The sequence below is a fragment of the Molothrus aeneus genome, chromosome 2, assembly GCF_037042795.1.
Source record: "Molothrus aeneus isolate 106 chromosome 2, BPBGC_Maene_1.0, whole genome shotgun sequence".
NCBI classification, from domain to species: domain Eukaryota; kingdom Metazoa; phylum Chordata; class Aves; order Passeriformes; family Icteridae; genus Molothrus; species Molothrus aeneus.
In genome coordinates this window covers 29,564,531-29,588,747 of record NC_089647.1, presented here as the reverse complement: position 1 = coordinate 29,588,747, position 24,217 = coordinate 29,564,531, and the positions used below count along the sequence as shown (strand labels likewise).

At 47.8% G+C, this 24,217-nt stretch overlaps 1 protein-coding gene across 1 annotated transcript; it reads right to left on the bottom strand.

The window, feature by feature from the left end:
* Nucleotides 1-1,222: 1,222 nt before the first annotated feature.
* Nucleotides 1,223-23,052, bottom strand: LOC136571691 (alpha-2-macroglobulin-like protein 1). The gene is made up of 35 exons (XM_066572283.1): nt 23,002-23,052; nt 21,857-22,019; nt 21,477-21,529; nt 20,586-20,603; nt 19,896-20,061; nt 19,207-19,291; nt 18,285-18,399; nt 17,838-17,952; nt 17,330-17,439; nt 16,624-16,791; nt 16,081-16,311; nt 15,625-15,688; nt 14,716-14,861; nt 13,588-13,737; nt 13,098-13,214; nt 12,421-12,568; nt 11,882-11,993; nt 10,433-10,658; nt 9,820-9,946; nt 9,412-9,533; nt 8,870-8,924; nt 8,070-8,153; nt 7,511-7,687; nt 7,268-7,349; nt 6,774-6,930; nt 6,501-6,575; nt 5,209-5,371; nt 4,329-4,546; nt 3,931-4,146; nt 3,323-3,447; nt 2,871-2,961; nt 2,361-2,429; nt 2,038-2,140; nt 1,904-1,945; nt 1,223-1,536 (listed from the first exon to the last, which is right to left on the bottom strand). Exons 1-34 carry the CDS (start codon nt 23,050-23,052, stop codon nt 1,905-1,907), a joined length of 4,143 nt encoding a protein of 1,380 aa, XP_066428380.1. The 3' UTR covers nt 1,223-1,536; nt 1,904.
* Nucleotides 23,053-24,217: the final 1,165 nt, after the last annotated feature.

Here is a 24,217-nt window from a genome sequence, read left to right as displayed (position 1 = left end):
GGTAAAGGCAAGGGAGAGAGAAGACATTTGCAAAGAAAGCAGAAATATTTGCAAAGTGTTTTTAAAAAGTTTCAAAGAAAGTAAATAAAAATTCTGTTCTGCATGCAGTGTTGAGATCTGCATTGCTCATGGACTACTGAGGAAATTGAATAAAGAGAGGAGGAAAAGCACCTGTTTAAACAAAGGTGCAACATCAGCTCAGCCACTTCTGGTGCTCCACAAAGGTATTGCTACCATCCAGCTGCTGATCCTTTCATTCTAGCCCTGTTAAACTGCACATGAAGCACAGAGCAGGCTGTCAGCAGCCTGCCTTGCTGGCACATCTCCTCAGTGTGTTTGCTCTCAAACAAACAAACTTGAAATGCTCATGTCTTTGTCTCACAGATAGGACTTGCTGAGTCTTCAGATTACTCTGGAGCATGATAGTTAAAATTTAAACACGCTTTTCAAATCCCTCCCTTTAAACCACCACAAATCCCAGCAGGACAGGGAGAGCTTTCAGGGCTGTAACCAAATCCTGACCTTCAACCCTCACCTGTCTTCCAGCCCTTCCACTCTTAAGCCTGCCTTTGCACTTAACCATCACACTCTTAGATCCAGCTCCAGGGAAGGTCTGTGGAGAGTCACCTGTTTATACAGAGACTTGTCACTGTCAACCTAAAAGATCTGTGATCACCAGCACTTAAATCATGAGGTTTGATTTTAAAAAGCAGTGATAGATGTTGAATTTTCATTTACTCTTTGCTTGTTGAATTGCCTCTCCAGCTCCTTGTAATGGGGCAAAGACCCTGCTCACTTTCCTCACTCATTAGCAGGGGGTTCAGCTCCAGGGCACCACCCCTTCCTGACAACTCATATTTGACTTGTCCTGTGCAAGATCCAGCTCTACAGGAGGTGCAGAAACTAAAATCAGTCCCTTTCTGCTTTCTATTTATTTCATACGCAGCGGGGTAGATTTACATCCACATAATGTGCACCAGCAGCCAAGTCCTTATGGCTCAGCTACATCTGTGTGCAGGAGATGATGCCCAGTGGGATCAGTCTCCATGCAGGACTAGGAGTCCTCACCCCATACTGATGGCTGCACAACACTGCTGGAGGAGAATCCAGTGCTGGAGGAAATGAATGCCAATGACGCAGCTGAGATAAAGAGCTCTGCTCACTCTTCCCAGGTAAAGGCTGTCACAGAGTCCAAACACACACCACAGTGGCCAGATTTGTGATTTGTATTTTATTTTCATCTTTTTGCAAGCAAGAAAATCCCTGGATTAAAACAATCAGCGTTAATCAGACACACAAAAAAATTTCACTAGGTAATGGCTGTCAGGATGAGCAGCATAGCTTAGGCTGGAGCTAGTCCTGAAATCCAGCCTCAGATGTGTCCCAGCACCAAAATCCCAAGCCTGAGATGTGACTTTCCAGGTGTTTCATTATACCAGGAGCAATAACACAGCAGCCCCACTGTCCTAAGGCATCTTGCATTAGTGAGATCCCTGTGAGCTGAAGCGGTGGACAGTAAGGAAGCAGTCCAAGTCCCTGGAGAAATGAGAGCAGAAGAGAGAGTAACCCAGAGAGCAAATAATATGACCCAAATTATTAATTTGGGATGCTAACAGCTGGGGAGCACAGGCTCTCACTGAGGACTCTAAAGGAAAGGGGTTTTTTGTTTGATCCACTATCTTTGTGTTACTTCAGCCCCTCCCCAGAAAGAGAAACTCTCCATACCCAAATATAATAAGCTGAAACTAGTACCATGAATTCTGCTTAGGGAGTTTCAGATACAGTCCTAGATGAAGGGAACATGCTGAATCAGAGATACACAGGGCTCCAGGAGGACACAGAGAAGTGGATGGGGTGTACAGGAAGGTCTGTACAGGGGGCTGAGGAGGGGATTTGCACCTACCTCAGATGCAGAAGACATTATAGTCAGCCAGGGCCTGCTCCTCTGCAACAGAAGAGGAGAGATCTAAGTTATCCTTGCACAGAGCCAAGTGCAGACACCCAGGCAGCCCTGGCACCCCATGGTTGCACACTGACCTGGGCTGTAGTAGTCATAGACCCTGACATGGCCTGGCTTCAGGTTGGTCACCTCAATCTCCTGCTCCAGATGCAGGACATATGTGTCAGAGATATGGCTCAGCTGGGGAAGAAAATAAATGACAGTTCACTTATGAGCTGTTCTTTTTATTCCTCACCTGAATTTGATCCTACTAACTGACAATAGCAACTCTGTAGACTCAAACATTGGACTTCAAGATGAATCTCGAGTATACTGATCTGCTAGCCCCAGTCCTGGATTCTCCCAAAAATTCGGGCATTGCTCTCCACTCCTTCAGGTTCTCTACCAGCACAGACATTACCTTGTCCAAGTAGATGGCAACACCTCCTTGTGTTTTCTCAGTTCTTCTCACAGAGTGTCCATGCTGCAGCTAGGACAGGAGAGAGGAGAAGGCAATTTAGTTTCATCTTTTGAAAGGAAAGCGTGAGACATCCCGACAAGGTTTATCTGAGTTGGCAGATTCTCATTCACTCACTTCAAAATGTATTTTGGACTCTTATCTCTTCAGGCTGATCTCCCTGCAGGGCCACTCAGCTCCTGCAAACCCCAAGGACAAGAGCCTAGGGCACTTAGCTGACAGGGGAATGCTAAGCTGATTGGGTCAGAAGTATCACCCTCCTCATGACTCACAGAAACAGCCAACAGTATGTGTTCAAGTTTGTTGTGTGGCAGAGAGGAAGGGATGGTGAGATTGCTCAAGGAAGAGACAGGCAACACCTTCCTATACAACCTTCCCATACAGCCTCCCCCTCTCCTTGGGCACAGATGGTCCCACTGACACCACTTGCCACCCTGATTCCACACGTCTTACAGACATCCCAGATCCTGGAGCCAGGGCAAATCCAGTCGGTAGGGACACCTCCAGAATCACCATGTTGGAAGTGGATTTCTTCCCATTGTACCTGGGGGAGAAGATGAAAAAGAGAGTCTCTGGGGAGAACATTAAAAAGAGAATCTCTCCCAGCTTTCCTTTCCCTTTACCAGAAGTCCCTGTGTGCAGTGCCCTGAGCCAGGCAGGCCAGCCAGGGCTGGGGACAGGCAGTCACTGCTCCCTCTCACAGGGTGCAGAGGATGGGGCTGCACTGCTCTGAGCATCCCCAGTCTGAGCTGACTACTGCACACCTCTCTCAGCAAGAGCCAAGGCTCTGCATCCTCCCTCCTGCTGAAACTGCCTGGTGCCTCCACTGCAGCCAAGGAGCACCCCTCCGCTCTCCAGCCATGCCCAGCTTTCCTTCCCAAGTGGGATGAGATGTTTAGAGTCACCTGACATTGACATGGACAGTAACAGAGCGTGTATTGTCCTTGGTGCAATTGACAGGCTCCGTTTTCACTTGCAAGGCAAAGGATGTGGAGTCTTGTGGGGAGGGTGTGTTGTACCTCAGCACCATCTGCAGGGAGAGACAAAAAGACAGACTAAAACATTGATAATTAGCTGCATATCATCTATGACACCTTTTTTTTCCACTGGCTACTCAACTCCTTGAGATTGGACCCCAGACAGTGAATGGATAAATGATATGCAGTAAGCACACTCGTCCCAGTACTCAAAATAAAGGTCACTCAGATTGGAAACCTTCCATGGGTTCCTTCTCAAACTTTCAGTTGAGACTGTGCAAGTCAGGCACACAGCAGTGGGATTACTATAAAGCATTTTCATCTTCCAGTACTCTTGAGAGCCATGGAAGCATCATGGTCCTCATATTTGGGCATTTTCTGTCTGTTTCCTCCCACACACAGGTTTATTGCATTGGCAGCAGGCTGGGGTTAAAGCACAGTCAATGCACATTTCCTTCCACAGAAGTGCAGCAGAGTTTTGGTTTTGACAAGATGAGGGGATGAGGGTGGCCACAGCAAGGTCTGTGGGAACCTACCCGAGTAAAGACACAGCAGCTGCCGTGGGCCTGCACCAAGAACTTGCCCGGGACCTCTGTCAGTGCTGCCTCCTGCACCAGCAGCCGGTTCTGGTAGGAGACTTGGAACTTCTTCCCAAAGCCTCCATGGGACCTCACCCTCACCTCTGCATCCCCCTGTGTGCTGTGTGTCAGTGCTGCATACTTGGCCAGTGCCTGCAAGGCCACCACTGTGTCCTGGAAAGGAAAACACAATTACATTTGCATCTCTGACATCCAGAGACACTTGAAACCAGTGTCCTGAGGACCCCCATGTCCAAGGACTCCTTTGCCCAAAGCATTTACACTTCCATACATTGTGTACATATTTTGCAGAGGTTCTTTCTCAAGAAACATCCCCTTCCCTAGCCATGAGTTACCTGTGTTGAGGCAAAGCCTCCATAGGCATTCTGCTGCCTGGTGAGCCAGGCCACAATGCCAGAGGCCGTGGTGAGGTCGGACTCTGTGACATTTGGCTTGGAGAGCAGGGCCAGGAGGACGTAGGCTGTCAGCTCCACATCCACAGGCACTGGCTGTGACCAAGGGCTGGTACTGGTTCTGGGCTTGGATGAGGTCTGACTCCAGTGGATCTGCCCATCTGGGAAAGGAAGGTAGCAGAGGGAATCTTGAGGGATGTCAGGGAAGAACTCCTGTGGCCTAGCCTCCTAGACACAGTGGCTTGTGTCTACAGAGACCATTGGGTAAACACCTTTTGGCTGTTTTTTTTTTTTTTTCACATCACCAGGGCAGCTGAAAATCAATGTATTTTGCAATACCTAAAATTCCATATTCCAAACCAAGGTGATATGCAAAAACTATTACGGCAATAATGTGCATATGCATTACCTCCCAGTTGTCCAAATTCTGTATTGCCTTGTTTGCCAGGTCCACTAACAACCTGGTACTAGCCAGCTGTCCACTGGCCAGCCCTGAGGGTCAGGGACTAACAAGACATGGGGCACTTTACTTTCCTCTCTGGCATTTTGCAGTCCTGCGCAAGAATGCCCAAGTCTCCCAAACCCCAACCTCCTCTTCAGGTGCCAGAAAAGGGCAAGAGATCTGAAGGAAATCAGCACCCCCACTACAGTGAGGTGGGATGCTGCTCACACACCATGAGCTCATTCAGTGGATGTCTAAAAGCTCTCCTTGGTGAAGGGCCTGGAGGGTGAGACTGTGCTCCTCCCAGCTGCACCTTACCAAGGGCTCAGAAAGGTCACCTGTCCCTTCTCTAGCGTTCCCCTGGCTCCGAGGCCCCCGTACCTGCTCTGATTGCCTTTTGGTCGAGCACGTTGAGGAGCTCTTGTGTGCGCTGGGAGTCCTTAGCCAGGGCAAAGGTGTAGGCCAGCAGGGCCTGGGTGTAGGGGCTGGCAGCCTTGGGCAGGGCAGGAGCGATGCAGCCCAGAGCCCTGCGCACCACCGAGCTCTGCAGGCGAGAGGGACGCGCTGCTGGTCACACACAAACCCCTGGGACTCGAGCAGGAGCATGCATACATTTCTGTGCCAGCCCAGAAAGCACCTTGTTTATTCACTCCAGTGACTCTGTGCCCGGGCCTGCACTCTCCCTGTCAGCAGTAGCAGCATCTTCAGCCCTTGGTGGAAGGTGCTTGACAGACCTCCCCCCGAGCTGGTTTTGGGCTTCAGCCGTGCTCTCTAATGAAATGAGCACGGCTGAAGCTCCTTACTTTCCTGAGGGAGTAACACCGCCATGTCCTACTTTCCCAGGCCAAACACAACAACAGCAAAACCACACAACTGTTAATGAGTACACACAGCCTGCTGAGCAGGGTGACTGTGTTTAATTCACTTTCACAGTGAATAATTGTACTATGGTGAAAAAGGGGTGACCTGAAGGACATCTATTGCCAGAAAGAAGTTTAATTTCCATCTGTCTTCCCTTTTTTTGCCTAAGCCCACTGCTTTCTGTTCCACTGAAAAGCATTGCTTTTTCACTTACTTTTCTGACTTCCAGAGAGCTTCACTTCTCAATGTCTACAATTGTGTTTCTCCATCAAGTTAATTGGTTTTTTATTTGCCTGTGCCACAGCCTAGTGACTAGCTACAATCCTTAGCACTTGTAAGAGCTCCCTCTTATTGTCATTACTTAACCATGCAGTTACAGCTGCCCTACAGCACTCCCTTCCCCGACTTCTGCTTTATTTGTGAATCTCAACCCTATTAGGAATTACATTATGTCTATTTACTTGACTGTGGGAGCAGCTCCACCCACCTCATGATCAGCCTTCAGCTGGGTAGGACCAGCAAGGGCATGGAAGGAGTGGGAATTAACAGCTCATTCCTGGGAAATGGCCAACACGGTATCTAGCCATGAAGTCCAGTGGTTCCCAGTAGTTTAACCTCACTTTCTCCCTGCCAGGGACGTCGTACTCAAAGGGAGAGTTTTTCCTGAGAAGCTGTAAAATCTTCCTCACCCACTCAATTACTTTGCCCACAAGTCCCTCCAAGGTGCTCTGATGCCTGCCCCAGTGTTACCACTAAGTTCATTAAGATTCAGATGTTAAGACAAGAGCATGGCAAAGAATCCCAGGATTTACCTCTGGTGTTGCTCCTGCCTCCAAGTATGCAGCAGTGATGTAGGCAGCCAAGAGGACTTCCCCATCTACACCTCCCTAAAATAAAGCATAGACATCCAAAAAGCTGGGAAAATTAATAGGCAAATAATGAAGCTTTTCAGGAGAGGTCTCACCTGTCCCAGGCTTGCTCCCCCTCAAGAAAGCACTACAACACAGGCAAGTGAATTTAAACAATTACCAGCACACTTGGCAAGAACTGCTTGGTGCTGTCCTTCAAGGTGCACTGGCTCCTACCTTCATGAATGTGTGGAAAAGTTGTCCCACGTTTTTGAAGCAACCACTGGGAAGCTGGTGGAATTCCAGCCAGCTGAGAGCAGCCTGGATAATCCGGTTGTCCAGGTAAATGTATGGCTTGGCTTGAACAAAGCATTTAACCACAAATGCAGTCAGCCTGATTGAGGAGAAAAGAAAAAAAAGGCATGAAAGAAGGAAGAGAGAATCAGAGGGAGGTGGAGTGCATGAAAGAGCAGGAGAAATTAGTGGAAAGAAATAATCTAAGCAGAAGTTGAGGAAAAAAAGTGGGAGTTTAAAACTGGTGCATCTCTCTTTACCTATTGTGCTATTTCTAATGTGCTGGTTCCAGATCAATTCATCACCAGGACTGGGGTGCCCCAGTCCACAAAGCTTCTAGAGCACTTTGGATCCAATAGGACAGCAAGGGTTTCACGCTGTCCACCTCCTGGCTGTCAGAGAGCAGGTAGACAGCAGGGAGAGAGCCCAGGGCTTACCAAGTATTACCATACTCATCCTTGGTACCAAATTCACTGTAGGAGCCATCAGGGTGCTGATACTGCAGCTGTATCTGGTACCCTGGGAAGCAGGATAGGACATGAGTGCTCACAATGGTATTGGCAATGAAGCCACTGTGCAGGAATGGGGTGGTTGAGTGCTCCAGGTGGAAGGGGAGAGGGAACCTGGGACTGTTGGCCACAGGGGAAGGCAGAGGGGCAGGGTGGCTCTGTTGCACTCACCATTGCGCAGGAATCCTGCTGCCCTGTCCTTGATCTCAGGGCTCAGCTGCCTCGTCTTCTCCAGGTACTGCAGCACATAGACAACGGGGGCAAACAGCACCATGTTCTGCTCCCCACAGCCATGGGGCAGCTGCACCAGGTGGTCCAGGTTCTGCAGTGCCAACCCCATGAGGTCCCCTGAGACAAAATATAAGCACCCTGACCACCTCCTAGGCAGTAAGATTCACCTCCTCCTACTTGTCACCATTCCCAGCAGTGCACCAAGCAGCACAGCAGTGTGGGGACACCTCTGTCCACCACCTTATCAGTTCCACTGTGCCCCTCATATGAGCTGTACACATTCCCATCCTGGCAAGGAAGCTCATCAACACAACACTCTCTCCCTTGCTGCGTGTTTTACGTTGTCAGTAATAAGGAAACACAGCCACACACATGAGAAGAACATGGCAGTGGAGCCTTGGAAAACTCAGAAGTGGTGTGTGGGGAAATTTGGGCTTTCCTTGGGCTAAACTCAGAGATATGGGGTTTGCAAGGGTACCACCATAGCTTAACTCCTTACCAGTGACTGAGACGGTGGCTCTGACTGAACCTTCAACCACATTTAGAGGCAGCACCAGGGACACAGACTCCTCTGCTGGATTCCCTGACACCAGTCAGGTAAGGTGTGGGGAGAACAAAAAGAAATAGATTCTGATGAAAAAAAGCCTTCAAAACCCCAGAAACTGTTCAAGGCTGTCTTGAACTTCCCATTTTTCTGTCACAGAGGCTGTAAATCACTTCCAAAATCTATGTCCCATTCCACCCTTAATTTCCTGCATCTACCTCATGGTAACTGTGCTGTCCTAACACCCCTCTTTATAAAGAGGTTGTGAGAGAATTTTCTCCTGGAAATCCTCAGGGGTCAAAGTCACCTATTTTTCTCTACAGAAGTTACTCCATCTCATTTAAGATTTCAGTTGCAGGTTTGTCTCCTCAATGCTCCTCATGCTCTCAAAATCAGCTGATGGCCCCATCATACACCATAAAATTCAAGTCAGGAACAGCAATCCTAAGCCGTGACCTCCAGCCTCGCCATGTTCAGTAGTGTGCTTTTATTTGCACAGGTGAAAAAGGCCTCAAGCTGTCACCTTAGTGCCAGGGATATGGATGGTTAAAGAGCAGACCTCCCCACATCCCTGCCTAGGAGAAAGCCCTAGCTGGCACCACAATTAGAGTATGCTTCTGTAGCTTCATCATGCAGCCAGAGAAAATTGTTCAAAATGTTTCCACTTGTTGAACTATTCTGGGTTGAATACCCAGAAGGTGGTTAGACAGGAAGAGGGGGATGAACAGGGTGAAAGAAGAAAGCAATCCATCTACCTTTTTCAGGACACAGGATGGAGCTGTGAGCCTTTTCTACCAACACTCCCTCTGGCTGTTGGAGCACATAAAAGTAGCATTTTAATGAGCACCCAGGAGAGAAACGGGATTACAAGTGGATTAGAAGAAGGTATGTTCAGAATCCTGGTTCAAGGTGGACAGTCAGCTGGAGTATCATCGTTTTCACACAAAAATACAAACTACTTTCAACCATTTTCACTTCAGATCAGAAACCAGCATGCATTTTCAGAATATCCTAAATTCTGAATATCCGTGAAAACGGTGCCATAAGATTCAGCAGAGAACTCAGGAGGCAAGGACATAAAAGAGTGTTTAAAGTTTCCCATGGTATGAAGTGAAGGACATCCCTTTACCTTCTACATCCATCAACCCTCACAGCTGAGCTCAGCTCAGGCCCTGAGATGATAATTGCACATTTTGAATAGCATTTTGAATAGTAACTCCCAAAATTAACATGCACAAAATCTGGGAATTGCACAAAGCCTACTTTGAGGCTTAGGTAACAAAAGAGCTTGACTGACCCGGACTTGAATGAGCTTGGTGATCGTGTCTTTCTGTCCTTGTCTTGGGACAAATGGTGTCTCCTCACCACAGAGCTCTTTGGAGGCCACAGCTTCTGTGCTGAGGGTGATGTTCACGAGCCCTGAAAATAACACACATTTATGTGCATAAGACACTTTCTGAGGAAAAACTTCCTGTTAATACAATAGACATCACCTGCTGACAACAAAAAATTTGATCAGACCCCTATATGTTTCTGTACCTCCTAGCACAGGCTTGTGAGTAACCATGACCATAGGATAGGTGCAAATAAGTACTCTGGATAGCAGAGCAAACAGCTCCTCACTCTATGTCAGCTCTTACAAAACACCCCCACCTTGGTCCCATCCGTTCCCAATTTCAGCACCCCACCTCTCTGTGCTTCTCACCCAGCTGCTCAGCTGTGACACTCCACTGAAAGGTCTTGGCTTCCCCAGCACACAAGCAGCTGCTGTAGGCACAGCCTTTGCATGGCTTCAGCTGGAAGTGTGCAGACTCCTCCAGGGTCACTTGGATCTGAAGGGGCAGAAGGGATGGCAGGTGGCAATAAATAAACATCAAAAATACAAAAAGGAAGCCTACAGAGGGTAGAAGCAGGGCACAGCCTGAGAGGAATACACACAGATTGTTTGACTAGCCAGGGATCAGGTTGGGAAAGCTAAAGACCTGGCAGCCTGGCCAGGGTTATCAAGGGCAACAAGTGTATCTATGTGCTTGGGATTGTCCCAACCCATGTGCAGGACCCTGCACTTGGCCTTGCTGAACTTCATGGGGTTTTCACAGGCCCATGTCAAGGTTGCTTCCTTATTTCTCTTTTTAAAAGTGGGGGTAATGTTTTGCCTTTTCCAGTCAGAGAGAACGTCACTGAATTGCCATGACTTCTCAAAGGGGATTTGGAACTGGATGATCTTTAAAGTCCCTTCCCCTACGAGTCTATGATCACAGGCCACAGGTGTCAGCCATGTCCTGCTTTCCTTGCAGAGGCTATCAGGACTCACCTACCTTCATGCATTGCTGCTGGTTGTTGGAGACTGTGGCCTTCAAGTTGAAGGTCTCACCCTGGACCACAGAAGATGGCAGTGGCAGCTCCACAAGAAAGGGCTTGGAAACAATCAGCCGGGAGGCTGGAGCAAACCCAAAGCCATTCTGTCCCATGCAGAACATTCCTGCTTTCCATTCTGTGATGGCGTCAGGCACAGTGACAGTGATGCTCTTGTTCCCACTGGGGCTGGGGAGAAGTGGACAGCAACAGAAACATTTAATTGAATGATGCTATGCCACGTGACCTGCTCTGTGTTCAGAGCTTCCCATCCCCTCACCTCAGTCCAACCCCTACTGAAGTTGCAGCCCTTGCAGGGTTACAAGTCCTTTGTAAAAGTGGGGACACCATCTCAGGTCCTTCTACTGACAGAACACTTGGGTCAATAGGGTACATGGCTGCAAGACGCCATCATTTACAGGCAGCACTTGCCCTTTGCACATCTAAAAATGACTTACAGATGTCAGCAGTCTTATTTTTCAGAAACCAGAAACCAAGAGAGCAACAGGACAAGCAGGAGTAGGGCTTAGCAGATGAGGTTGATCCAGCCATTCTCTGTCCTGTGAGACACTGACAGCTTAAAGCCCAGCATGAGGGCAGGGCAGAGACTTGTCCTGTGCACACATCACAGCTTTTGAGAGGAGCAGACTGTTCTGCAGCTGCCACCACAGCCAACACAAAAAGCAGATACAGCTAAAGGTACTGGTTTTATTCAGCTTATTTCACCATGCATGTACAAGAAGGCAACACACACAACACAGAAATTTTTGGTGGCTCAGTTCATGTTGGTAAACAAGTCACAGAGGAAATATCTGCTGCTAGGGGTGAAGAGGTAGATGTATCTGTAAGGACAGTGGAGGTGGGAGAGGGCAGATGTTGATAGGAAATATACTCGGGATCTGGCCTGAGCATAATTCAGTCTTCAGAGGACACACAAGAAAATCTTCAAGTCTCAGATGAAAAATCTCCAAAAGCTCTCTCAATAGGCCCTGTGTACACAGTGAGCCTTTCTCACAGGACACAATTTTCAGTCCTATGAAAGACTTCTATGGACATCAGCTCCCCCTGGATACCAGGATACATCTGCGAGCACATTTTGGGAAATGCAAGCCTCTAGGACTACCAAAAGCAGACTATAGGCAGTAAACTAAGCTTGTTGGCTGCTCCTCATGCTTTTCTATCTTCCTATGCCAGCCACCTCTCATGGATGACCAGCACTCCTAGTAGAGGAAAATGCATTTAATGAATACATCAACTCCAGCAATGAACAGCCTACAGGTATGAGCCCCATGATGTATGTCCTTAATAAGTGTCTTGCACACCTGCCTCTGATCTAAACTCAGCTGCATCTCTTGCCTCTCCCAGCCACACAAAATGACCCAGACTAAACCCCCACTGCTCAGTTTACTCACCCCACGGCATACAAATCCCACAGCCAGGTTTGGTGAAAATGCTTGTGTGCTTTGTCTTCAGCTGCAGAAAAAGGTGGAAACATAATGGGCTGATAGGTTGATGTCAGATGCTCTGTTGGAAACAACAAAGACCTATAGTCACCATAGGGTCCTCAGGTCCTGGTTAAGAGCAGAGGAGCTCCAGCTCAGGCTGCAGCAGTTGCAGTCAGCTCTTGGGAAACATGGCAACAGAACAAAATGTGCTGTCCCAAATTTTAAAATCCCTTGCCTCATTTCAAATGTCAGAGGTGCTTTAGGGTTTACTTGCACATGGAGGCACCATAGGACAGGCAACATTTCCCTCACTCCAGAGATAAAACCTGGGATCAGACATCCCACTAACATCCCTCCCATTAGCACAACAGGTTTAGGGACAGGAAACCCTCTTCCTCCTCCATTTGCACTTACAGCAAGTGCTGCCTCTTGGCTCAAATCCAGGACTGCTTTCACATGAAAGACTAAGCCTCCCATGTAAGAAAAAAAAGCTGTCAAATGCTTACTGTTATACAGTTTATGGGGCTGGGCAAACGTCAACATGGGCCTGGAAATAAATATTCCTCTTCCCCGCAGCATAGTTGTCAATGGAGTGGTTGGGCATACTCTGGGTTTCTTGATATTGGTGTTGGACATAATTTTTAACCCCATTTCCTGTAGGAAAAAATTAATCACCAGAAGATTGTCCTCTCTTCTCTGCCCTCTGCCCTTGTGCCTTCCTGTCCCCTCATGCAGTGGGGCTATATTCTCTTGCTTCATTTTAAGAAGGAATAATTCAGATCCCCCGCAATGGGCAAACAAGCTCTTCTAAGGTAATTCATCTGGCCTGAGTCAGCCAAATTTATTCCTTTCAAACATATGGTCATTTGGGTACTATGCCTTCTCTGCCTGCAGGGTGCAATTGCTCATGCTATGAAGATTAAACAAATTGTGTGAAATCCAATTAAAGTAATGAATAATCCTTGGCATCCTGAGTCACACAACCCAAGTGTGGCAACCACACAATGATTTTTCCTTATACATTTCAAATCACCTATTCAAATAACAAGTGAGTTACAAGGGCTTAAACTGCACCTGTTCACTGTCCTGTCTGCAGCAGCATCCCTTGGATATTGGTATAGTCAGGGCCCACATTTCCCTCAGTTCATGAATTATCTCAACCCACCAAATCAACCATTTTTACCCTGAATGCTGTAAACACATCAGGCTCATCGGAATTTGGGAGCCCACATGAACGATCATCTTCAGACACTTGGTGAGGATACCTGGCATTATAAACAGATGGGAACAGCCCATAGATCTGAGAAAGCAAAGGGAAAAAAATCAGTGCAAATTAAACCTGGCATTCCCTTCCTCTCCCGCATCCAAGGCCTGTTTGAGTTGCTTCTGGCTACTTTACATGAACATGTGCCAGAAAGCCCAGGATCGCTGTCACTCTTCCTGGGCTCTCCTCTGAGAGTGCCAGCACAGAAGCTGTTTTACCACCGAGTGAGGCTCAACAACTTCCTTAATCTCTAATCCCTACCCATCCACACTGGGAGCGCTGCCGATCCCTCCAGGCCATGATTTCAATTTTCCTGTTAAATTTCCAGTTAAATTCTGCACAGGTGCAGCGGCCTCCCTCCCACATGGCATCAGGAGGGAAGGGAAAAAGTCAGAGCAGGCTCGCTCACCGAGTGGCTGCTCAGTTCTTTTCCTGGCTTCATCCAAAAGGCACTTGGATCCACAGCCCAGACAGCACACATGGAGCCAGGAGCTGCCTGCAGGCGGAGGCCAACCTGTGAGCCAGGAAGAGTCTCTGGCGTGGAGAAGCTCAGCTCCACCTGGACGGGAAGAATGCAGGCAATGCCTGAGTGACATTTCTAAGGGTGGTCACCCTCCACTTCCCAAGCAGGGAAGGGACCTACATGAAGAGAGAGTTTTCAAGGACCTGCCTTGAATAGGCAGCCAAGGAACCTCCCAAGGATCCCCAGGAGGTATTTTAAAAAGACAACACTGAGGTTCTAACAGGAAAGATGCCAGAGGGGGAGCCTTCAGTGTGCACATGGAGACATTCCCGTGTCAGAGCACAGCTCTCTCTTCTTTACCCAGCAAACCAGCCAGCCATGGTCACACACCTCACAGCTGTCTTATGAAGCCCCTTCTTCTGGGGCCCCAGATCAAATATAAGCCTAGTCCTTATCTCCAGGCTCTTTGTGGGATTGGCCTCAGTTTCCTGAAACTCCTCCTGCTCTTGATTGAATCTGACTGTCTATGGCAGACAAGCAGCTGTGGAGCTGTGCAGCTGTGCAGCAGGGGTAATGGCCTCTCAGACATTCACCTTTGGAGTGCAAGACACAGCCAAGAAAGCAGATTGCCAAGGATGTCACAATGACCAGATGCACTCAGCCCTTTCTGGATGGCCAGTAAAATCCACTTCTTCCATCATCCACTTTCAGATGCCATCCCAATACCACATACTAGCAATTCTAATTGCTGCAGCAGCAGAGCAGCCCTAAGCTCTCCTGAGAACCATACAAATGATCTGTGCTGGGCTGGATTATCTATGATCCTACCAGGCTGCAGTTGCCCATGGAGACAGACAGCAACTCTCTGCCTTTCCCAAACATTGCAGCAGCCCCCACAATGCTGAGCATACACTTTCTCCAAACATCATAGCACACCTCACCAGTCACAAACTGCAATTCCTGTGACAGCATCACACACAGTGTCAGCCACACACAGCAACACAGCTCTCCTTTCATTGCAGCAGACACGTCCCTGCTCACACATTTAGTCACAGCCTCAGACACAAACCCTACCTTGTTTCTGAAACACGTGGAGACACTAAAGATGGCAGAGTCAGCAATGATTTTTCCATTAGGGAAGATGACATAAACAACAAGTCTTGGAGCTGGGGCATAGGTCAAGCTGAACGTAAGAGGGATGGAGAAGGAGCCTTCCAGCACTAGATGGAGAAGAGAGGGAATAAGAGGAAGTGGATTTGATAGTGAAAATAGAGTCTGATCATCTTTGCCATTCTGCGTGTGCCTGTTTAAATCCTTTCCTCCTTTACTGAAGTCTTTCAAGACCAACAAGATTTCTGGAGACTGCTGAAACAATCAGCACATCTCTGGATCTGGTATTCAAGACCAGCAAAAGACTTTTCTGTTTATTGCCTTGGGGACATGAAACAGTACTTTGGAGTTCAAGTTTGGTTCCACAAAGAGTGAGATTCTCAGATATCTTTCAAAGCATCCTCTCACCCAACATCTCCCATCCCATCACCAACAGAGAGATGACCTTATCCCAGAATACTTATAATTCAGGAATCAAAAAACAAGAGCTGGAGAAATAGGCAACAGTGGGTCAACAGATACCAAAATTATAAAATGTGTCATCCTAATCACCCAGACTATTTGGAGACACAGTTGCTATGGAGAGTAAGACTGCAGTTTCGTGCTGCTTGCAGGAGCAGCAGCAAAAGGAGACTTGAAGACAACAGAGGATGTCAGATCAAAATGGGCTGGGAAATGCTGAGTATTCTCTTGGTACAAAGCAGGAGGGCAAAGGGAACATGAAATCGGGAAAGGCACAGGGCTCTGACACAGCACACAAGTGGTGAGCCACCCCTGCATTGCAGGGAGGCTTAACACCACTTGTCCCAATAAGAAGGGATGCCACAGACCACTGAGTGCTTGCTATGACATGACACGGGGGAGTGCACTTACTTCTTGGCAGCCCAACCCAAACAGTCTGCTGACCTGCATGGACTATCCCTCTTTTCCCTGTGACCTAGAGAAGGACACAGAAAGGGATGGTCACATAGTCACATAGCCTTTGAGATCAATAAGAAACCCTGAAATTAAATTGAGATATTAAATGGGGGTTGGGGGAGGAATATTAGCTTTATTTGCTCTCAGTTAGTATGGAGAGCTCAGAGACGAAGTGGGGGGAGGACAGATAAGGCCAATACCTGCCCTGCACTCTGCAGAGCCTAAAATAAAGGTTCTGCCTTTGTTGCTACTTGTTTCTGCAGTACCAGAATCAAAACCAGTTCCATGATGACTGGAGGAACTCCCTGTCCTGGCCTGAGCCAAGACTATCAAATATCAGGCTTGAACCTCTAAGAGATGCTGATTTTGGGCCTTCAGCTGTCACCCACTAGTGCTTTCCCAGAAACTCACAAAGTAGGAGAAAATGACACGCTTGGGCCCATGTTCCAGGTCTTCCTCGTAAATTTTGAAGTCCACCTGGACAGACTGTGTTTTACCACAGGGCATTGTCTCTGGCACACGGACGATAGAGAGGAAGCTCCTGCTGGTGCTGTAGAATGGATGGATGAAATAAGAAGCTCGCTGGTAACTCAAGTCAGCTGTCCCAGGCTCTCTGTCTGAATCTTGATGCAGCACACTTGCCTGGTGAGACAAAAAAACAAACCAGTTAGTTTCTCTAGTTAAACAATTCGGCTGCAAATCACATTTGTTAGACAATCTGAGCAATGCCAATGACAGGTCTCTCTGTGGAGAGCTCGTGAGGAAAGCAACCAGGACTTGGAGAATAAGCTCTCAGAGAGAGAGCCAAGATCTCAGCCAAGATCTAGAACATGCTGAGGTGTTTCAGGTTGAGTTACTCTCCCTTGGGAAGGAACAAGGAAAATGTTTGTGGGACAGTATACAGCTCTAACATGCAGACATACCCTTGCCACAAGACCACCCTTCCTCACTTACCTCCAGGGAGGCCAAGGTCCTGTTCCAGGCAGAGGTATCCAGGCTAAATGAAGCTGTTCCAGAGTCCCCAGTGATGTACTTCTGCCTAAATTGCTGCTCAGCACAGTTTACTACAAGGAGAACTTCTTTGTTCTTCAGTGCTTTGCCTTGGTAATCAATTACTTTAATCTGAGAATATCATGGGGAGCAAGAGAAGTGCAGAAGAATCTAATTAGCAGACAGAATCTCTGGTTTCCCCAAGTCAGGAGCAGTGTTTCCAAACACAGCAAGATCACTCTTTCAGTCACTAATAATTTTTTCAACACTGCCACTGCTCCTGTCATATTACCACTTGCACTACCATGTTCATTCACAGAATCACAGAATGGGTAAGGTTGGAAGGGATCACAGTGGGTCATCTGGTCCAACCTCCAGTGCTCTCCACTCCTTCACAGCAGAAGACTTCCTGGCTGCTGAAATTCCAGATGTTTGGGTTTGCTACCCCCCCATATTAAAGCCCATAGCTGCTCTCCCTCATGGGTTATTAGGTAAATGGCAGTCTTGGGTGTTATTGTGACACTGGACAATTCCAGAGTTTTGTTTCTGGGAGTTGTTTGTGCCCTCCCAAGCCCCTGACTAGAGATGGGGTCAGAAAAGACAGTAAGTAAAGGTTATTGTGAAATATTGCTCACACTTTCCCCTTCAAAGAACTGAAACTTGGAATTACCTTTCCTCTGTATATCTGTCCAGGGTGGTAGTAAGAATTCACATCATCAAACAAGGCCATCCCGCCAATCCTGGAGATGAGTAATTTGTGGGAAGCATTGACCTGTATCTCTGAATGAAAGCAGCAAGACAGAAACATGAGAGAGGGAACAAGAAAGCCAAGCACTCCTCAGCAATTTCCCTGCAGAGTGACCCACTGGTAATAGGGATAGACAAGTTCAGCTGCACACACATTTCACATTCCACTGGTGATCTGCCCAAGATTCTGTGGATCTGGTCTTTCTCCCACTTAACTGCTAGTTTTTAGAGAGCCTCAGCACCTGACACCACACTCAGAGTGAGTGTGTCACCCATCAAGAGCCGCTGTCTCTATCTGCGAGGTTACAAAGCAGGCCCCAGTGGGCTCAGAAGGCTCGGATCCCTTGCTAGCCTGAAAGTCTCCAGTGCTTTTGGTCAGATTAGCACATCTTCACCTGCATCCTCCCAGGCAGCAGAAACCCCAGAGTTACCTGAGGCATCCTCCACCAGCGAGGCCTCTGCAGCTATGCTGTCCTGATAGTAGCGAAAGTCTCGGCTGAAGGAGGACAGGCTCACGTTTGTGGAGAAGCAGCCGGCCTCATCTGTCTGAAAGTACAGGGAGGAGAAACAAGCTCTGAGAGAGGCACTTGCATTAGAAGTTATGGAAGAGGCAGAGGAACAGTGGCACAAAACCCCTGCTGTCGGGGTGCTTTTCCTTTTGGCATTGCAGCCCAGGATGTGGAGCAGGCACATGATGAGCCCAGTCACAATCATCAGGCACAGCTGCTGAGAGGCAGCACCAGTAGCAGTGGCCAAGCAGCCAAAACAATGTGTTAACATTGCTGTTACTTCAACTAAAAGACTCAGCAGCCTCATGTTACCCTGAGGCTGAGCACAAATGCCACTGAACACAGTTCAGCTCTTCCTAAGCATCTCACCTGGTTGCTGAATTTGTAACAGAGATCGGGTTTGGAAGCACTGGGCAGGAACGGGGCTATCTTCTGACAAAGGCTCACGTGAACCATCCCCTGGACGCTTTTCCCACGAGTGTATCTGTTTGGGGGAGCAGGGGAAGGAAGAGACAGTCACACAGGGTGGGAGAACACACGGCTTGCTTTGCACAGCCCCAGAGACCTCTCCCTGTCGGATACTCACACTCTCACACAGGAGTGGCAGCCACAGAGTAGGCCCAGGAGTCCTGACCCAGCAAGCAGGGTCAGCACAGGGCTGTGCAGTGATAGGAAATCAAGGGCTTTATGATATAATTAGCACCAAACTAAATTATTTTGGGTAACTAGAGTGTTGTAACTATATATCAGCATCACCTGCAATAACCCCAGGATGTGCTGAAGCCATTCATCATCTTATGACCAGAAACACGGGTGATTAAGAAAGTGCCTTCTATTAAAAAAATCACCTTCACATAGGGCTAACTGTAGCGCTGTCCTTGGATTATACCTGGGGCAATTCCTTTTTTCCTCCCTCTAGTTTCCACTTAAGCATAATCTGGAAAAGCTTCCCATCATTTCCCATGAGTTTATTCTTCAGGGAGATGAACACCACATGTCTGTCATGTCCTGTCCCACAAACAGTTGCTTGTCAAAGGGTAGGCTGTTCCCCCAGGTTTTGTGTGTGGAGATTTGTGGAGTGTTTTTAGAAAAGGGGCATTAGAGTATCAGAATGATAGTTACAGGAATGTTTTGTGTTGCCTCAGGGTGCAAACAGCTGCCATGGAAGGTTCTGGCTTCCTGTGACTGAAGTGTAGTAAACTTGCCCTTTAGCTTCTCATGGTTTCCCATCCAGCTTGTGCATATCAGGCCAGAAATGAGCACAGGACCATCCCTCCAGTCAGATCCTCACCTGCCACATACCCGGAGCGGGAAGGTTGTCTCTAGTGCATAAATCTGATTTGGGGCCTCAAAGATCACTTCAAATTTTGGCAGCACTGGAAGGGAAAAACAGAGAACTGTAGGAAACACGGGCCAGGGACAGCCTTCACAAAGAATTAACATAAAGGCAGACAATGGTGGAATAAGGGACAGGAATGGAGAAGGAAGGTGGTAAGAAGGGAAAGGAAAGATTTTCCATGGATCTTTAACAGATTTGTGTGTAGGCCCTGGATGATTTGCTCCTTCCCAAACTAAAACCAAACACGCCCAAGTCCCTGGTACTTCTGACAGCTATTTTCAATGAGAGAAGGCTGGCCTCCCAATACAGCTGATTAGGGAATGAAAGTGAAGTGAGAGGCCACTGGACTTCATATTCTCTGGAAAAGTCCATCCTAAATTGCCTTGTTTTATCTGACTCTGACATCCATAGGAATCAGCTGCATCAAAAGTCTGAGGCCATGCACAACACTCTTCCCACACGCTAAGCCAAGGTCCCAAAGCAATCTCCTCTCCTGAGGCTCTCCTGAGCCTCAGCTCAGACTCTTTTCTATGACTACAACTTTTGCTCCTGGGATGGTTATGGAGGAATAAACACCCTGCTTCCTGGGCCAGGAGTGCAGGGTGCTGTCAGGAGCTCAGACAAACCCTGCGTGCTCATACCGCGCTCCTTGACGGAGAAGCTGCCGTAGGTGCTGGCGCTGGCGCTGGTGACGTTGATGACGTACGTTCCCAGCAGGGGCTCCTCACTCAGCTGGAAAGACAGGTCTGCAATGCCATCCTGAGGGACCACCTTCTGCCACTGCTCTATCTGGTTGTTCTTAGGGTCCTGCACCCACAAGAAAGAGGGAGTTGTTCCAGCGTCTCATTGATCCCCACCCCATAGAAACTGAGCTTCAGGATTTCAGTGTTGTAGACTACCAGGTTCTATAGCTAAGGAAATGAGGTTTGGTGGAGACTGATCAGGAAATTTTGAAGACATCATAATGCTCAGATTCTGCTCCCAGCATCTGAGCCTCCTTCTGCACTTATTTAAACTCTGATTTTAAGCAAAGATTCTTTGCAGTTGTAACTTTCTTTCATAGGAATCTAAGTTTTCTATTTATTGTCTTGCAAGTCTAGAATAACAGATTTCTACTGAAGTGCCTGGGAGAATAACCTCAAAGAGGTGCATAAAAAAGAAGCGGAAAGAAGTATGTTAGTTTAAAAATTTAACATACAACAACAACAAAAAAACAAAGATCTACTATTCCACTCAGAGGTCTGTAAAATCTTCTAGAAACTGAATATGTACAGCACAGTGAAACTACTGCCATCTCCATTACTCTAACACGAGATTTCAGCATCACTTACCAGGAGAAACAGGGAAATCTGGGGAGGAAAAAATGCAAAAACATTAGAAGAGAGAAACATATGCCAGCACCACACACAAGGTACTTCAGACTCAGGACCCTCTCTGAAGGATGTCCAAAGTGATTTGGAAACATGAGAGCATTGGCAACAATACAAAGTAAAACAAATGCCACAAAAAAAAAGAAGAAATACCAGGTGGGTTCATTATAGTAAGGTGTGAAGAAAAGGAAAGGAAAAACTAATCTGGAGGTCACCCAGTACATACTAATGACTTCCTGACAGAAAAACTCAGAGGTCACTACCCAAACAAACCTAGTTCTGGTTCAGGTGTGGTCTTAAGAGGATTACAGAGGTATAGGATCACATAATTTGGAATGACCCTCTGGAGGCCACCTAATCCAACATCCTGCTGAAACATGTCTTCCTGAGCAGATTGCTCATAGCCTTCTCCAGCTGAGTTCTGAACATCTCCAATGATGAAAATTCCTTTTCTGGACACATTTCCACATTGTTGCAATCAAAAAGTTTGTCCTAAAAATGTCTAACCAGCACTTTCTACATTCCATCTTCTAGGGTGCAGGTTAAAAGCACCCTTCCCCACAAGAAGGAAAACCTGATTTACAACCTGTTCACTCCCTCTGTGACACCATTACATCAGGAATCAATGTGTCCCGTACTTGCAGCTGCCTGACCATTCTACCAAGATGGGCAAGAGACATGCACACCTCTGCCATCTCCCTGGAAGCTACTATTGCCCTCTGCATACTCATAAAACCTGCCAGAGGTGAATGTGGAAAAGCTGGAGCATTGGCAGATGAGCAGGGTGGAAGGGAGGTAGGATGCATGCATGGTACAAGGCAGCCTCTCCCACAGCCTCCAGGACATGCTTACCGAATCGTTGAGTGCAAGGAATTCCTCATCCAGAGTCACAATGCGAAATTTCACTGAGGAAGGAAATCAGGGAATATGTTATCAGATCTCAGTTTTTCCCTACAGACCCCTGTTCCATGTGCTTCCCCAGCTCCTGCCTCCATTCGAGGCACACTTGTGGTAACGTCTGACACAAACATTCCCACATGGAAGGTTCCATGGACATGGTTATCATTATCTACTGCCTCCTGCAACTCCACAGCCATCACAAACCAGACATTACAAACACTGAAAACACCATTCAGCAAGAGATGTGGTCTTGTGCAGGGTATCACAGTCTTTCCACATGGTGCAACCAGCAAAAAGCCTGGGACCCTCAGCTGCTCCCATTTGCATCTCACCTGTCTCCCCTGGTTCATAGATGGGCTTGTCTGTTTGGATGATGGTGCCATTCCTGGACTTGCAGATCAGGACCTTTTTCTGCTCCTCAACATTGACCCCATCTCCTGTGATGGTCAGTTTTACAGTGGCGACCTCCTCTGTGCCATCAGCTGGAGGGGCAACCTGCACAGACAGAGAGAGGAGAGCACACAGGCCCCAGGTAATCTTCTGACAGTAAAGAGGAACAACTCACTGGTTCCCTCCCACTGTGCCAGGAGGGAGCAATCAGCAACAACCTCTGAAACCAGATCACATCCAGATCTCACACAGTCCCACATGAGCAGCAGGAGGCCCTGCATGCCATGGAATGTGTTCTTTATCCCACTGGTGACAAGCAAGCACCTGACACTTTTGAGTTTTCAGACTTGTTCAGGAAGATGGGCAGATGACAGAAAGGTGAGAGATGGTAGCAGATAATCAAAAGAGAGAGATCAAGCAGTTGCACAGCCTCAAATGCTAGGCTTTCAGAGCTACCCAGCACTTACAAGAAATCCAAAGCAGAAAACACAACCAGAAAGACTCTGGATGCCAAAGACCCCAGCAGCCTCAGCACAGAATATACAGTATAACAAAAGGGGTATTGCTTAGACATGTCTGCCTTATCCCTGACCTTTGCTAAGTTCTCACCAATAATAAATAATATCTAAGATGCTGTTTAGAAAAACAAGAATATTCATTTCCATCCAACTAGTCTTCAGTAGCTCCCAAGAGCTGAGTTACTGTCTGATTTCAGGTACTACAGAAACTGCAGTATGTCTGGCAAGATTTCCCCAAGCTTTAGCTGTGAACCTGCACAAGTCCTTCAGAAAGAGCTAAAGCTGCTTCATCTGGTCTGGAATGGAGGAGAGGGACACAGGTGGTATCCAGAACTCTGGCAGATTTTAACAAATGTAAATTTCATTTTAAAATTCGATTCAGAAAGGAAATTCAGTGCTAACCAACAGGCTGTGTTGGGCTGTGCATCCCTGGACACCACCCATTCCCCTTCCTGAAAGGCTCACACCAGGACAAAGTAGACCCTAGCCATGTCACCACTTGTGAGGGAGTAATACAAGCAATTTCCAGAAAGGAAAATCAGTGATGGCATCTGCCTAGGGTGGCTCACCCAGAACTTAGTGCACAGGAAAGTCTTCTTCTTCTGGATGGTTTCTTGCATTAAGAGCTCCCGTCCTGCAGAGCGCTCCAAGGCCAGATTCACTTGAATTTTTGCATCATGACAGGTGATGTGGAGGCAGGCAACCTGGGTGGATGGGTACCGGAGAGCTGCAGGGATCACCACCAGGTAATGTCTGTGGTGGGGGAGACAGCAGAGGTGGTATCAGTCTGAGGTCTCAAGAGGTGTAAGAAAGCTGTCCTGCTGTGGCCCACTACTGCTGAATCCTGTAGCCATGTGCCATGGCTTCCCCCAGCATTCAAAAACAACAGTGAGCCCAGCAAAGCAGTTGCTTCACTGAAACTTGAGGAATAGTTTCTGTTTGATTAGCTTAAGTATAGCCCTATAATCTTTTTCAAACCCTTTTTTCCAGTCATCTCCTGAACTCTCCAAAAACATCCCATGCGGTCTTCAGAAGAGGTGGTTTCATAACCTTGCAGTCTAGACACCAATTATTTGATCTGCATTGCAACTGCAGAGCAAACATCTCTGGGCCTAAGGTCTGACCTGGAAGACCCCCAAAAAGCTTGCATTGACCTGCAGGAGTCAAACTAAGGCATGGGAGGCAAGGTGTATGCCTCAGCTACTCGCTGGGGTGACCTGATAGAGCAGGAAGCATGAGAGCTGATGGCATGGGATGTAGTCCATCTAGCTAGACTGATGAAAGAGACTGAAACAGGAGTTCAGCATCACTCACAGTTGGTGAGAAGCAGCTGCAGCATGGAACAGAAGGCTCAGGAGGATGGCTATCCTCATCCTGGGGGCTCTTGCTGCCCAGTCTCAAGTGGCTCTCTTCCTGTGAAATCTCTGAGGCTGTTTATAGGGGGGGCAATTTCTTTCTAGCACAGCCTAAATGAAGAGGTGGGATGTGGGGAGGAGCCAGCCTCTCCCCACCTCTCCCTGTCTCCTGAGATTCCACACAGCAGCTGTAAGGATGAGTGCACTGTGCCAAGTGCCCCTTAGCCAATAGCAGCCACTCTGGCTGCCAGCCACCAGTTCAGAACATCCCCTCCTGCAAGGCTGCCATGGAGACACCTGACCAAATGGACTTCTCACAGCAAGAAAACAGTGAGAACTTTGCTGACCAGTGACCCAGGCCAGGTCCTGATCACTTGTCACTTGCATCCCTTTGTTTCAGCAGGAGATGGATTGCTGCTGTGCAGCCTGT

Coding starts and splice junctions, on each gene's coding strand:
- LOC136571691 (XM_066572283.1), bottom strand. CDS start 23,052: ATGCAAGAAACCATCCAGAAGAAGAAGACTTTCCTGTGCACTAAGTTC. Junction 8,154..8,869: donor CATCCTGTGTCCTGAAAAAG/GTAGATGGATTG, acceptor GACTGGTGTCAG/GGAATCCAGCAGAGGAGTCT. Junction 7,688..8,069: donor AGCCACCGTCTCAGTCACTG/GTAAGGAGTTAA, acceptor ATTTTGTCTCAG/GGGACCTCATGGGGTTGGCA.